Here is a 14,085-nt window from a genome sequence, read left to right as displayed (position 1 = left end):
TCCGTCCTTCATAATTTTTCACCATTTGACCTGACACGAATTTTAAGAAATATAATAGAAAGTGAGTTGAAAAAATTGGTGCCATGTGGATTCTACTTTTATATACTCTCTCCGTCCCAATAAATATGAAACGTTTGCTTTTCGGCACATGATTTAATGTAGTGTTGTTTTGTGAGTTAAAGAAGTGAGAGTAAAGTAAGAGAGAGAAAAGTAGAGAGAAAATTATTTCTATTTTTAAGAAACGTTTCATTTTTAATGGGACAATCCAAAAAGAAAAACGTTTCATTTCTAGTAGGACAGAGGGAGTATTAGTTTTATAAAAAAATGTGAGTGAAAATAAATTAGTGGAATATGAGATCCACAGGAACAAACGAAAAAAGAAATATGTGACAAATTTTTAGGGGACGGAGGGAGTAATTTTATAGCAATTGACTCTTGATGTGAATTGTTAATTTGACTTTCCCTAATCCTCTGCCTCACCCACATGGCCACATGCATTACTTGTACACATGTGAACTTATTCCATATCAACTGACGATACGAAGATGATTATAAATTTATAATTGCTGCATCCATCATTAATAGTCGTGCTTCCTAATTTTGTTTGGTCCGTCCAAAACGGTCAACTCTTAAAACCATCTCAAATCATTACACTAAACTCAAACCCATCATTTTAGTGTAAATATCACACTAAATATTGATTTTATTCCAACCATTTACATTAAATTCTGATTAAAAAGAATATTCTCCACTCACTTACTTTTTATACTTTTCAATCATATCTATTTATTTTATCTAAATTACACACTAACCCAATATCAATTTGTCAATAACTTTAATTAAATTATATTATATAAAATAACATAATAAGACTTATTAATTAATATGACTATATATAATATTTATTATTTATCACATAAATATAATATAATTAAATACGTGTAATTTTAATTATTAATCTTTCTGTTGTTTTTCGTATTTAGCTTATATTAGTATAACTTTTAAGTTTATTATATCTTCTTAATCTTATTTTATATAGGTCACATATCTTTTTATGCATATTTTTATTTTGATTAGGTTGTGTCTTTATATTTTTATATTCTTAATCATATTTTAGATTTTTAGTTTTTTCTTTTGACTTAATTTTATAAAAAAAACGTGTATGAAGAAATGGCCAGCCCACTAATCAATAATTAAATAACATTAATAGAATTATTTAGATTTTTATTTGTTATCTTCTTCGGCAGGTCGTCAGTGTGTTTTACTGAAGTACCGTAACTTTTTTCTATTCCTTTTCTTCTTGCATTTTTATTTCTCTTCCTTCCTTTGTTCATTTGATAAAAATAAAATGATTTGGACTTAAATACAATAAATCAAAATCAAAAAAGGTTTTTTGGTATACTTTTAGCACAAACTTAAAGATAGGTATTTTTTTCATCAAAACCTATAATAGGATTGGTTTTCAGTACTATTGGAGATATTTTTCTATTGCATTTTAAGTTTTGCAGTATTGTTGGAGATGTTCTAAGACCATCTCCAACCGTACTTCATAAATGAGTTTTGGTGTTGAAATCTTCTCCAACCATACACCAAACTAAAACCCATTTTTGGTGTTTTTAGTGAAATAACACCAAATATGGTGTTATTGCAAAAATTTTGTGAGACAAAAACCCAAAAATGGTGTAAATTTTGAATTTGGTGTAAATGATTAGAGTAAAACTATTTTTTGGTATGACATATACTTAAAAATGAGTTTGAGTTTGGTATAAATGGTTGGAGATGGTCTAACAACTTTCGTCCACCTAAAAACTCATTTCACACTGAAATTATTTTAATTGAAATAATTTAATGGAGACATCAGATACATTATATAACTTTGTTTTTCTAAAGAGTCAATTTAATATGGTAATTGTGTTTTACACCTTATCGAATTTATTGTGTTAAGTTGTACGGCATCAAATACATTGTATAAATAATAACTTTTGAAGCAATACAAATTTTAATATAAAATTAATAAAATATAATAGAAATAGAAAGAAAAAATATTTTGTTGAAAAATAGGTTTCACCTTATAAAGAAAAAGAATTTTCCTAAAATGAAATATTTTTACTTTTAGAAAACACCAGAAAAGAAGAATTTCTTAATTTAAGAAACGAAAAAAAGTATAATAAATCCAAACAACAATGGCACCTAAAATATTTCACAAGCCTCCATCTGCCCATTCAAAAATTGGATATTAAATCCGAACAAAATTGGAATTTAAAATGTGATTCAACTTTTTTGGATTTTAAATTGATTTTTAAATATTTTATCAAAATTTTTTTGGTCAGGATATACATAAATAGGAAAAAACACAATTATTTGAAAAAATGGAGTATTAAATTCGGTTAGTTTGTTCCACAATTTTAAATTAGTTCGATTAATCATGAACTTTGAAGAAAGCGCATTGGATTGGTTTTAAGCTCCATAAGTTTCGTTTGCTATTCAACCTATCACTAATTGGTTTTGAGAATTTTATAAGCTTTTATAAACATTTTTAAAACTCTGATAAGATCACGTTTACATTTTTATGTTTCTATTTCCCTAGGAGGAGCACTAGGCAGCCGACAAAAATTTCACTAAATATTTTTACCTAATGTATTTCTTCAAAAAAATTTCATCATTGGGTATAATCAACAATCAAATTAGGAGATAAAAGAAAGTTAAGGTTCGTGACCTGATGATTCAAACCAAGATTAAATTAGGCATGTTCGTCACAAACACTATCCAGAATAAGATAATATTACTAAAACAAGAAACCTCGTACAATAGACCTAAACCCTAAACACTAGACATTCCACCTTAGTCCTGAGCTACTCGAAACGAGTATGTTATAATTTGTTTTCAGTTTATGCATGTGTTCAAGATTATCTCATATTGATGTTTTTTTAAGAAAAAAAAAATGTTGGGATTCTTCCCCAAATGCAACAAAGAATTTGAACGAAGAAATGGATCGCTTATTTAGTTTGCGTACATAGAATGATTGAAGCAACTTAAACTTGTTTAGATTATGAAAAGAATTTTCCAATTAAATTGTTCTCTAACTAAGAAATGTGCCATCTTAGCCGGGACGGAGGGAGTAATATATTATCGCGGATTAGTTAAAATTATCTGTCATGAGTATGTGATGATTATGTTGTGAACTGTTTTCCTAATTTAAAAAAAGAAAAAAAGTTTTTCTAATGGTATTCCATCAAAAAAAATTGTGCGATTATCTGAATACATTAATTATATGGGCCGATATTTTTAAGCCTAATATGAATATCGAGCTTCATACTTTATTTATTCTTAAAACCAAGCCTGAAATGAATATTTTGTATTGGGCTTGGCATTTTTGAAGCCCAACATCACCATTCATATGAAACATGCACTATCTCTCTAAATTGTCAGAAGCCTTGCTAACTAGAATAACCTTTTTAATTTCTCATCATACCATCTCAGAAAGAATCATCCTATGATTTATTTGGTGATAGAAATCTTATGCATTGTAATAAACACATGTTAACAAATGAGATTATTCCTTAATACTACCTCTGTTCTAGCATGGAGTCATTTTATTTTGTGCACTTGTTTGAAAAAAATAATTATAAATGGTAAAAGTGGAGAAAGAGTAAAGTACGAGAGAAAATAATGTAGATGAAATTCTTCTCTATATTATTATCTCTTATAACGCAGTATTTCGAGTGCGCAAGGCAGGCGGGGCTGCTCCGGCAAATGCGGCGGCTCTTACGGTGCTAACGCCGCGTATTGGGGCAGTGGTGTTAATTCTTATAGGGTTGGTTAGGCCATTCACATCCTTGTCTCTTATCCGTCTCTTAACCGTCTCATCTCTTTAACATTCATGGGCCCCACTGTACTTTTCAGCTCATCTCTTAACTAAGAGACATCACATGCATCCCTCCATCTCTTAACCATCTCATCCCTTAACTATTCATTCAATTTCATTTTTTATTTTTATTTCCAACAAATTCAATTAATAAAAACACACTTCATTAAATAAAATAAAATTATAATTTAAATACCTAAAAAAATAAAAAAGACATAATTTAAAAAACTAGAAATTACAAATTGCACACTTAAATTCAAATAAAAAAAAATGGAGGCAAATAAGCAGAAGGAGTTCTCTAGTGACGAAAAATTAAATTTTTAAAAAATTGATTTTTAAAAAAATTGATTTTTTTTTCAAATTGAATTCAAATTGCACACTTAAATTTTTTTTTTTTCAAAAAATTGAATTTTTTTTTAAAATGAATTTTGACGTCATTATTACGACGCCCACTCGCATGCCGGCGAGTGGACGTCACGCCCCGCGCGTGTCTTGCCAGCTCGAGACCGGCCTCTTCGGGACGCGTCACACATCGAGACGGCTCGTCTCTTGGGGACGAGATGCATGCCGCATCGCCGTCTTGATGTTGTCTCGTCTCGTCGAGACGAGATAGGGACCGCATCGAAACGCGATGTGAATGCCCTTATGAGAAGCCTTTTCCTCGCCGAGTTTATGGTTCTCACTACTTTTTTTAATCCTTTTAATTTTTTCCTATATTTTGTTTATAATAAAAAATTATTTTTGTAAATATTATTCTTGCGTTTAACCTATTAAGTGATTTAAACAACTGCATTTTGTGGTCACTTAATAATTATTCAAACTATGGCATTTTTTTCAAAATCTAATCAGTCCGCAAGATTAGGAAACAAAATATTACTGTACTAAAGTATAAAAATTTTAATTTTTCTCAAACGTCTCTTCCGTTTACAAAATTATGTATTATTGTGATTCTCAAAACAATATTATTTCATTAAATAAGTATTTTTTTCTTATTACAATTAAACAACATGTTTTGAACATTACTAAAGACATCGTTTAATACATAAATGAGATGAATCAAAAAAATTGAAATTTGTAAATTAATATTTTTGTTTACCAATCTTATACGACTCATTATAATTTAATCAAATTTTATGATTAGAATGATGATTATTTTTCATAGGTTATTAAGTTAAATGTAGTTATTTTATATGTCAAGTATAAATAATTCATAATTTTTATAGTATATATAATATTCCAGTATGCAGGCTGGAAGATAGCTATAGACTGATCTATATTGATTGAAAAATCTAAAATTTGGACTATTACAATATAATCTTAGAACAATAAAGATTACAGTGTAAATGGTGTCGGTGGAATTATTTATGCTGGATAGTGCATATCAAACCTTCTACAATCAGTCAGTCAATCACATACATCCAATGAAAAAATGGTAGGTAAGATTGTAATGGATCCAATTAAAATCTATAAAATGTAGCAACTTAAATAACTCAATTGGTACGTTACAAATATTTGGGCTGCTTGTGGGTCAAATACATTTTTTCTAATCAGATAGGATCAATTTTGACAGCTCTAGTCACGGTTCATTGCGAGTGTGCTAGTTTCACTTATTTTTCCACCAAAAAATATTACTACTATTGAATACTACTCCCTTATATCTTGTGGGAGAAATGTTTTTTAATCCATACTGACATTAATTTATTTTATTCTTGTTTCTAATACCTTACCAATAGTTATTGATACCATTAATTTTAAGTTACATAAAAATAAAAATCGATTTATTCATATTCAAGCTTTAACTTCAAAAAAGAAATACTATAAGAATAAATCAAGCTTTAATTTTTATTAATGACGTCAATAATCATTTAAGGTATTTCACTAAATCTTTTTTTACCTTACATTATGTATTTCTTGAATTTTTTTAGTTTAACACACGGGAAATGTCGATTTAAGCTCCCTGAAACTTTTTTTTTTGTTCCTGCCCGATCTATTTTATATAGCTTGAAATTTTGTGTCAGGCAAGAGGAGTGTTATCCACATACAAATAAGCAAATGAAGAAAGTTAAGGTTCGTGACTTGATGAATCAACCAAGATTAAATCAGGCAGTCCCTCACGAACACCATCCAAAATAGAGTAATACTACTAGATCTGGAAACCTTGTACAACATAGATCCTCGGTTTCTGCTAAACCCGTGGATGAGGATCTATACAAGATTCCACCCGAGCTACTCGAAAATTCTAAAAGAGTAAGTAATTTACTTTCAATTTATACTTGTGGCAATGATAAATAGAATATTAGTATCTCATATTGATTTTTTTTCTTCAGAAAAAAATGCTGGGATTCTTCTCCAAATGCATGGTTCCTCCATGTGCTGCATGAGCCAAGCTCGAGTAGTTTGCATAGAATGAATGAAGCTATTGTACCGTTGTAAGATTATGAAAAGAATTTACAATCACTTATTGATTTTCCCCATTAAATTTAGCTTAATCTAGACAAAGATCAATAGTATGGGGCCAATGTATGTTAACATGCCTTTCTAGCTATTTTGTGTCGAGAGTGGTTCCTCATTCCCTCCGTGATACTACCCTTCGTCCCTGAAAGTTTGACACAGTTTACCATTTCGGTCCGTCCCTGAAAGTTTGACATACTTCATTTTTTACCATTTTTGGTAATGGACCCCATATTCTACTGGAGTAACTCATTCCTACCCACATTTTATTATAAAACAAATACTTTAAAAGTAGGACCCACATCCCACCAACTTTCCATTACATTTCTTAAAACTTGTGTCGGGTCAAAATGTGTCAATATTTGAGGGACGGAGGTAGTAGTAGTTATTTGAATCATGACCTATTGATTTGAGGGTCTTACAAACTAAGTTCGTCAAACATTTATAGCTAGATTGATATACAAAATATATATTTCCTTCCTGGATAATTAATCAATAATCTGATTATATAACTTTAATCAATTCAAAAATATTAAATCTCTTTTCATTTTTTTTGATATGCCCACCAATTATTCTCTCTTTCTCTTTGTCCATTTTTGATACTTCAAAATAAAATTTCTCTTTTCTATTGTACCAATTTGTATTAAGACTTGTATCATCTACTATTAAAAGTTTAAAACAATTGATAATGAATGCAGGGCGTACATATATAGTTGCAGATAGAAAAACTTATATGTGATGTGTATGTAATGATCATGTTGTTAACTGCGTTTATAATCACAATTTGCTGATGAAGGGGCTTCCATAAATTATAGACAATATATTTTTGTAAGTAACCAATAATGATAATAGTGCTTAAATACAAAATTTTGTGCGATAGTATTGTATGGGCGCGTTAATCATTTGGACCGATGATCATCTTCATAAAAATAGGAGTGCGTGTGCCTAATATTTTGAAGCCCAATTTCGATAATGGGCTCAGAATTTAAATAATCATATGAATTAATATCACCAAATTCTCTCTCATCAATAAATTTTGCCACCTGAACCATATATTCTCTCTCTAAATTCTCAATTAGCATTGTTCAACACCCTTCATTCCGACACATTTGAAAGAATATCTCTAGTATGTCTGATTCAAAAGATGTTCCAAACTAATATTAATTGAATCCTAGAGGCAATTAATTCCAACACCACCCTACTAATTGATACATGGACTCAAATATCTATGTCATCTAAATATAATACTCCCTCCGTCCCACTTTAGGAGTCTCTGTTGAGTTCTGTACGGGTTTTAAGAATTGTAAAGGAAAATTGATGAAGAAAGATAGTGGAATGTGAATGATAAAAGGTTAGTGGAATGTAAGACCTAATACCATTTGTGGAATATTTCAACCTGGACTCCTAAAGTGGGATACCCAAAACTGATAAATCGGGACTCCTAAAGTAGGACAAGTGAGTAAACCACAAGACACCTCAGAGTGTTGAACTTGAGTCTTCTCTTTGACTCTTGTTGAACTCATATCACTCAACTCCACTTTGTTTCTCTATCTTTGGCAAGTCAGAACCTGAAATGAGGCCAACTTCATATATATGGAGTAACAAAACATAACCAATAAAGTAGCTTCATACCTGCAGGTTATGCAAATGATATGATGATGTGTTTGGGCAGATTCTCAGTACTCTTCAGATATGAGCATTCACGGATCCGGAGTTTACTGAGGCACGGCATTCCACCTTCTTCTACGTCGATAACTCTCAGACGAAACATTCTTTTGAGGGAGAGGGCCTCGAGGCAGGGGAACCCGTCATGCAATATCTTCATCCTCTCTATATTTTCAGAAACATGAACATATTTTAAGGTGAGATAGTGTAGCTTTGGTAGCTTACCCAACTCTTCCATCGAAACATTTCTCATGCGAACCAACGTTAGGTTAGACAGATTGGGAGGGAAGACACTCGCAACTAGTGTTTCGTCAGAGAAACCATAACTTGAAAGTTTAAGCGATGTGAGACTCTCTAGATTGGGAATTAATTTGTTCAATATGCGTGAGTGTGGCGACACAATCATATCAAACATCAGGTGTAGTTTCACAAGATTTGTCATCGTTTGTAGGGACGCTCTTCCCCTACTTACCATACCATCCATATCCCCAATCATGCTATCCATACTATCAATCATGCGTACATATATGTGCAATTCACGAAGATGAGAATTAGGCATTAGGCCTGAGCTCATCTCCACCCAATCCTCTAGCCTGATACCCTTCAAACTCTCTATACTTTTCCAATTCTCTACTTTCATGGGTTTTCCGTGTACTCCACGTGCGCCGAAGTTGAGCAAGCTTTCCATTTTCAGTGCAACACCTGTGAACTGTGCATATTCCACGTAAAGAAACTCGAGTTTATTAAAGCGAGCAAGCCAACTCGGGAGCTTCAAATATTCCCAACTGTTATTTGTATGTATTCTCAAGTACTTCAATCCAACTAAGCACCGAAAAGAGCTGGGCAATTTTGTAAACGGAAAGCCATCAAGGTAGAGTATCTTAAGGAGTTCGAAGCTCTTCCAGTAAGGAGATGGAATATTATTTGTTAGACTCTTCCCCCCAACATTAAAGAGGAAAGCAGAGCGAAGATACTTATTCTGATTCGAGGATAAAGTTTCAGAAGATTTGTTGTAGACAACATGATGGCGAGGTTTATACGAGGATTCAGATGAACATCCTCTCTCGTCTTCCTCTCCCTTTACAATCTTCACACTCATTTCCTGCTCTGCTTTGGCTATGCATACCTCGCGAATAAGATCATGGAGACGAAACCCTTTGACTTGACCATCAATGGTTAGATCCTGAATTTGAAGCATACTTCGATTGATCAACTCATTTAAGTAAGCTCTTCCACACTCCACAACACTTCTACCTCCTTTCTCTTGGATCAAACCTTGTGCATGCCATATACTTATTATCTCATTGGAAGAGATAATAAAGTCTTCCTTGAAAAAGGCTGCACATAAGAAGCATGATTTCAATTGAGGAGACAAATTCTGGTAACTCAACGCCAAAATATTTGGTACGGTGTTCTCAAGGATATTGGAGTCTATATGATCGAGAACTTGTTTCCATCTACTCTTGTCTTGAGAATCCACAAGCAAGCCTCCCGCCACACTAATTGCTAATGGCAAACCATCGCATTTTTCCAAGATTTTTTTGCCTATACTCTCTAATTCTTCTGGACATGTGCCATTGGTGTTGTTAACGAATGCCTTCTTCAAGAACAATTCCCAACTTTTCTCCGGGTCTAGAAGCTTCATCTTTAACGCATACTGATCATGCTTTGCAATAATCTTGTTGCGGGTTGTAAGCAATAATCTACTTGTTTTATCTGTAAAGATAGAAACTAAGGTTTAGAAACACAGTAATTCCACTCTCTCATCATTTGAGCAATCAATAATCATTATACTAGATCTTTTAGGGAGCATGAATGATGTAAATAAGATTGATATGTTGCAATATGATTGAATTGTTTAGTCTATTAGTTTCGAATTTAGATTGGTTATTATGTAGTAGGAGTATAATAAATTGAAGGATTAGGACTGAGGACATATATATAGATAGATTGATGGGACATGTTAGGGTGCCACCACCCCTTAGAATAACATCATACCACCATTCCTAGCCAATCATTTGTACACGTGGACGAATAATAAGCTGTCATGTGGCAAAAAAAAATCTGAAAAAAGACGGCAAGCAATTTGCTAGTCTTTATCAAGCAATATTTCTTATCCAGCAATATTTCTTGTCCAGTAATATCCGACACACTATACAACAATCTATATATTGCTGTGTAGTGTTTGTAATATTGCTGTGTAGCGTTTATAATATCGCTGTATAAGTGGTGTCACGGTGTCATTTTAAGAGGGGTTGTCATTTTAGCACAAACCTAGATAGATATTCTTAAAGTTATGTTTGAAAGACTTATTTTTTCTTAGTTATTGTTTATTGAAATTATTATTTTTATTAAACTAAAATATGACATATATAATTTAAATTAGTTTTTGTTGTAGTATTAATTCCATTCATTGTTTTAAAATATTTATTGTTTGAAAGTATAACTAATAATTATACGAGACATAAATGAAATAAATGAGAAAGAAGGAAAATAGGAAAAAGATAGATCATAAATAAATTGAAAGAGTGTGGAGAGATGAGAGATATAACTCATAAATAAGTCACAAAAGAGAGAAACAAATAATTTAGATGTACTAAAATACCCCTTAATATAAAAAAATATCTAAAAATAATAAAACAATAACTCAAATAAATTAAAATTTTGTCCAGATACTCTAGATATTTTCACAAAGTATCTAAAATATACTAGTACATTTAATTCAGATATCATTTTTGCATTTCACACTTAATGAAAAAACAACAATCTCCTATGATTTCTAAATAAGCGCCAATTTTTCAGTGAAATATAATGAGACAATATATGTTCCTAAAAGACTTAAGTCTAATCTTAGTCCATTACATTTGTCCTAAAATTCTTTTTGGTCCTATACATTAAGTTTATAACCTTTTGGTCCCTTACATATTGTTTTAGTACATTTTGGTCCTAAACATATTGTTTTGATCTAAAATAACCGTTTTGTGTTAAAATTAACAATCAAAATGTTTCATCAAATTAATAACTTAATTATAATATAGGACTAAAGTCTAACTTTGGTCTCGTACATTTCCCATAAAGTTTTTCTCGGATCTCATACGTTAAGTTTGTGATCTTGTTTGCGACCAAAATGTACCAGAACGATATGTTAGGAACTAAAAGGTAACAAACTTAATGTAAGGAACCAAAAAATTTTTTATGGCAACTATGAGGGATCAAAATTAGACTTTAGTCTTCCTAAAAAAAAGCATTATTTCTCTCTTATTCCTTAACCCCTGATTATTAATGACCAATATACTCTAAATCACAATCTTTTCTTCTTCAGTTTTTATTTGTGAGAATGAATTTGTTGAATATAGGAAAGATATCAAAGTTTTCCGCATACCTTGTTGATGGGGGAAAGCAGTGTTGAAATAATCCCAATGGTCTTGCTCCCACACGTCATCCATAACTATGAAATAAGTTGATTCCTCCAGTTGTTTGTGAAGCATCTCTTGAAGCTTTTGCAGGAGAAATTGCTTATCCTTCATCGACTGCTCCAATTTCTGGATTTCTTCCATCACTTCCTTTTTCTCCACCTCCGATCCGGACAGCTGGAAAATTAACTGCTTGATCGTCTCCTGTGGCGCAAATTCACTCGACACCACAACCCAACCACGTCGATCGAATGGACCGGAAACGACAGCGGGGTGGTTGTATATCTCCCGTGCAAGTGTGGATTTCCCGATCCCACCCATGCCTTGTATAACCACTACCGAAAGCCCTCTCTTCTCCTCATCCAGAATCGCTTCTCGCATCACCTTCTCCACAGTATCTTCCACGCCCACCAGGTGTTCGTCTTTTTGCCAAGCACACAACCTCCGCCGCAGTTCCACTTGCGACATCTCCGTCTCGTCGACAATCTGTATCCCGTACCTCTCCCTGCTTTTATCGATCGCGTCAAGCCTAGCGCGGATCGACTCGATCTCATCCCCGATTCGGTCGGTGTGGTACATGCGCTTCGGGAAGCTGGTGCATCTCTTGACAAGACCTCTGCTCTTGACATTCTCGACATTGATGAGGAACATTTCGATGGTATCTTCGGCATCGTAAGCGATTTCTCTGAGCTCCCGTATCCAATCACGCACTCTTTCCTCTTTTGCTTCCCTTCTGTTAGCGTCTCTTAAAAAAGATTGCATCGATTTCAGCTCGTCTTTCAGCGACCGCACCTTTCCCTCCACGCCTCGCAGGGAGTTCACCTTCTCGATCAGCAGATTGCCGAGCAGCTCCACCACCGATGAGATTGCCGCCTCCGCTGCCATATCGATCAATATTTGTGATTAAACCTATCGCTTGAGTTCCTCAAAAGTGTGCAGAAGCACGCACTTAAATTGTTCAAGTCAATTCAGTGATAACAACTTGCTATTGTTTTTACTATATTTTGTAGAAATATTGTTCCAAGGTAGTTACAAAGCATCTCTTTTCAATATTCCTAATTATTTATTCTAGTGATTGTTGACATATAACCTGCTCCTAATAATGTGCATGGCTACTAGCTACTAAATAAATACGAAAATAGGTCATTCCTCGAAACAGCTTAGTCGCCTCGCCTACCCTCTCTATAATTAGTCCACAAAAAACAATTAATTTATAATGATAAAAGACAGAGAGTAGCTGCTATTGATAAAATAAAGGCACAATGACATTGATGTAGTTATAAAAAGACAAGTCTTGGAGACTAAGAAAAGTATGTATTTGGTTTTATTTATTTCCTAATTAATAGAATTAGTATAGGGAAATAATATTAGGAGGATTTGTTTTTCCTTCTACCAAATTAGGTTTTCCTTTTTTACTTATAGTTATTTTTGCTTATTATCTTTTTATTTATTTTCTTTTCATAAATTTAAGATTTTCTTTGCCTATATAAAAGGCATCATTGTTGAACTTAGAAGACAGACTTTGAATATATAATTTTGCATTGAGTTTTTATACTCTCAAGTTCTCAATTTAGTTGAGTTCTTTTTATCCATCAGTTAATCAATCTCATACGCTTCTTCGTTCATTTGCATCATTTGGTATCACGATCCAGGTTGATTATCAATGGCTGAACGTAGATATAGCGGCAGACGTGGTGATGCTCGTGGCGATGGTCGTGGTTGGGGACATGGAGATATCTCCCAAACGAAGAGGCTGCACGACAGCGTGATCTGCGCGATCATCGAGAACGATGATCTGAGACAACAGGTTCGAGACCTCCAGCGCGACATCGAGAACGGTGATCTGCGACAACAGGTTCGAGACCTACAACGACGATTGGCGCGACTCAGGGACGGATCCAATGAATAGCTAGGTGGGGCATATGCCCCTCCTCAAATTTTTCTACTAACTTATAAATTTCTATAGTTTTTGCTAATTTACACCATTTACTCACTAAATGCCCCTTCTAAATTATTCAAAATTTTCTCTATATATATTTTTGTCCCTTTTGAGATTATTTTCTGGCTCCGTCCCTGGCGCGACTGGAAGAGCGTCGGGGAAAGTCCAACACGATGAGGTCTAATGTGCCGGAGCGTCGTTCGATGGTCGATCCATTATTCAGCGACGGCTTCACATCATCTGTTGTGGATGAAACGACGAAGAATACTAATAGCAATATATTTTCGATGCCGGTGTATGATACGCATGTATACAACGAGGATATTTTCTATGAGCTCCCTGGATTGGCGAGCAAATCCCCGTCTCCTTCCATGAAATTTGACGATGTAGCCAAAGACGAGGGCGTTGTCGTCTATGACGATGAGGAGGACGATGAGGCTGAAGGGGAAAACCGTCTCCTAGGGTTTATGTTTAAGAATGGTAATGGCGTTGATGATCTTTCAAGAGAGAAAGCAGAGTTCTAGAAGAATGATGTCGCAGCGAATCAGGAAGACGTCATGGAAAAACTTGTGAAGGAAACTTTTGTATCTAAAGCTGCAGGAGATAGTTATGTCATTAATACAAAAAAGAATTTCGACTATGAGTTTGATGCTGTAAAAGATGAAGTCGATGTGCAAGTGGGTTTTGGTATTTTGGATCTGGATCCTGTTAAAGAATTTGGTTTTGTGGGGCAGGAGTTTGATGGATATCCG

General features: G+C 33.4%; 1 protein-coding gene and 1 long non-coding RNA gene across 2 annotated transcripts; one reads left to right on the top strand and one right to left on the bottom strand.

Annotated features, from left to right (window-relative positions):
• Nucleotides 1-7,300: 7,300 nt before the first annotated feature.
• Nucleotides 7,301-12,279, bottom strand: LOC125214597 (putative disease resistance RPP13-like protein 3). The gene is made up of 3 exons (XM_048115686.2): nucleotides 11,364-12,279; nucleotides 7,949-9,697; nucleotides 7,301-7,884 (listed from the first exon to the last, which is right to left on the bottom strand). The coding sequence occupies exons 1-2, from the start codon at nucleotides 12,277-12,279 to the stop codon at nucleotides 7,956-7,958; spliced, it is 2,658 nt and encodes an 885-aa protein (XP_047971643.1). The 3' UTR covers nucleotides 7,301-7,884; nucleotides 7,949-7,955.
• Nucleotides 11,941-12,465, top strand: LOC148929893 (uncharacterized). The gene is made up of 2 exons (XR_016137413.1): nucleotides 11,941-12,066; nucleotides 12,166-12,465. It is a non-coding gene; the product is annotated as an uncharacterized LOC148929893 (long non-coding RNA).
• The last annotated feature ends 1,620 nt before the right edge of the window (nucleotides 12,466-14,085 follow it).

The sequence above is a fragment of the Salvia hispanica genome, chromosome 3 (genome assembly GCF_029641045.1).
Source record: "Salvia hispanica isolate PSC_SH4W2 chromosome 3, Shi_PSC_v1, whole genome shotgun sequence".
NCBI classification, from domain to species: Eukaryota; Viridiplantae; Streptophyta; class Magnoliopsida; order Lamiales; family Lamiaceae; genus Salvia; species Salvia hispanica.
The sequence above is the reverse complement of the archived record's forward strand: the minus strand, read 5'-3'. Positions and strand labels throughout refer to the sequence as shown.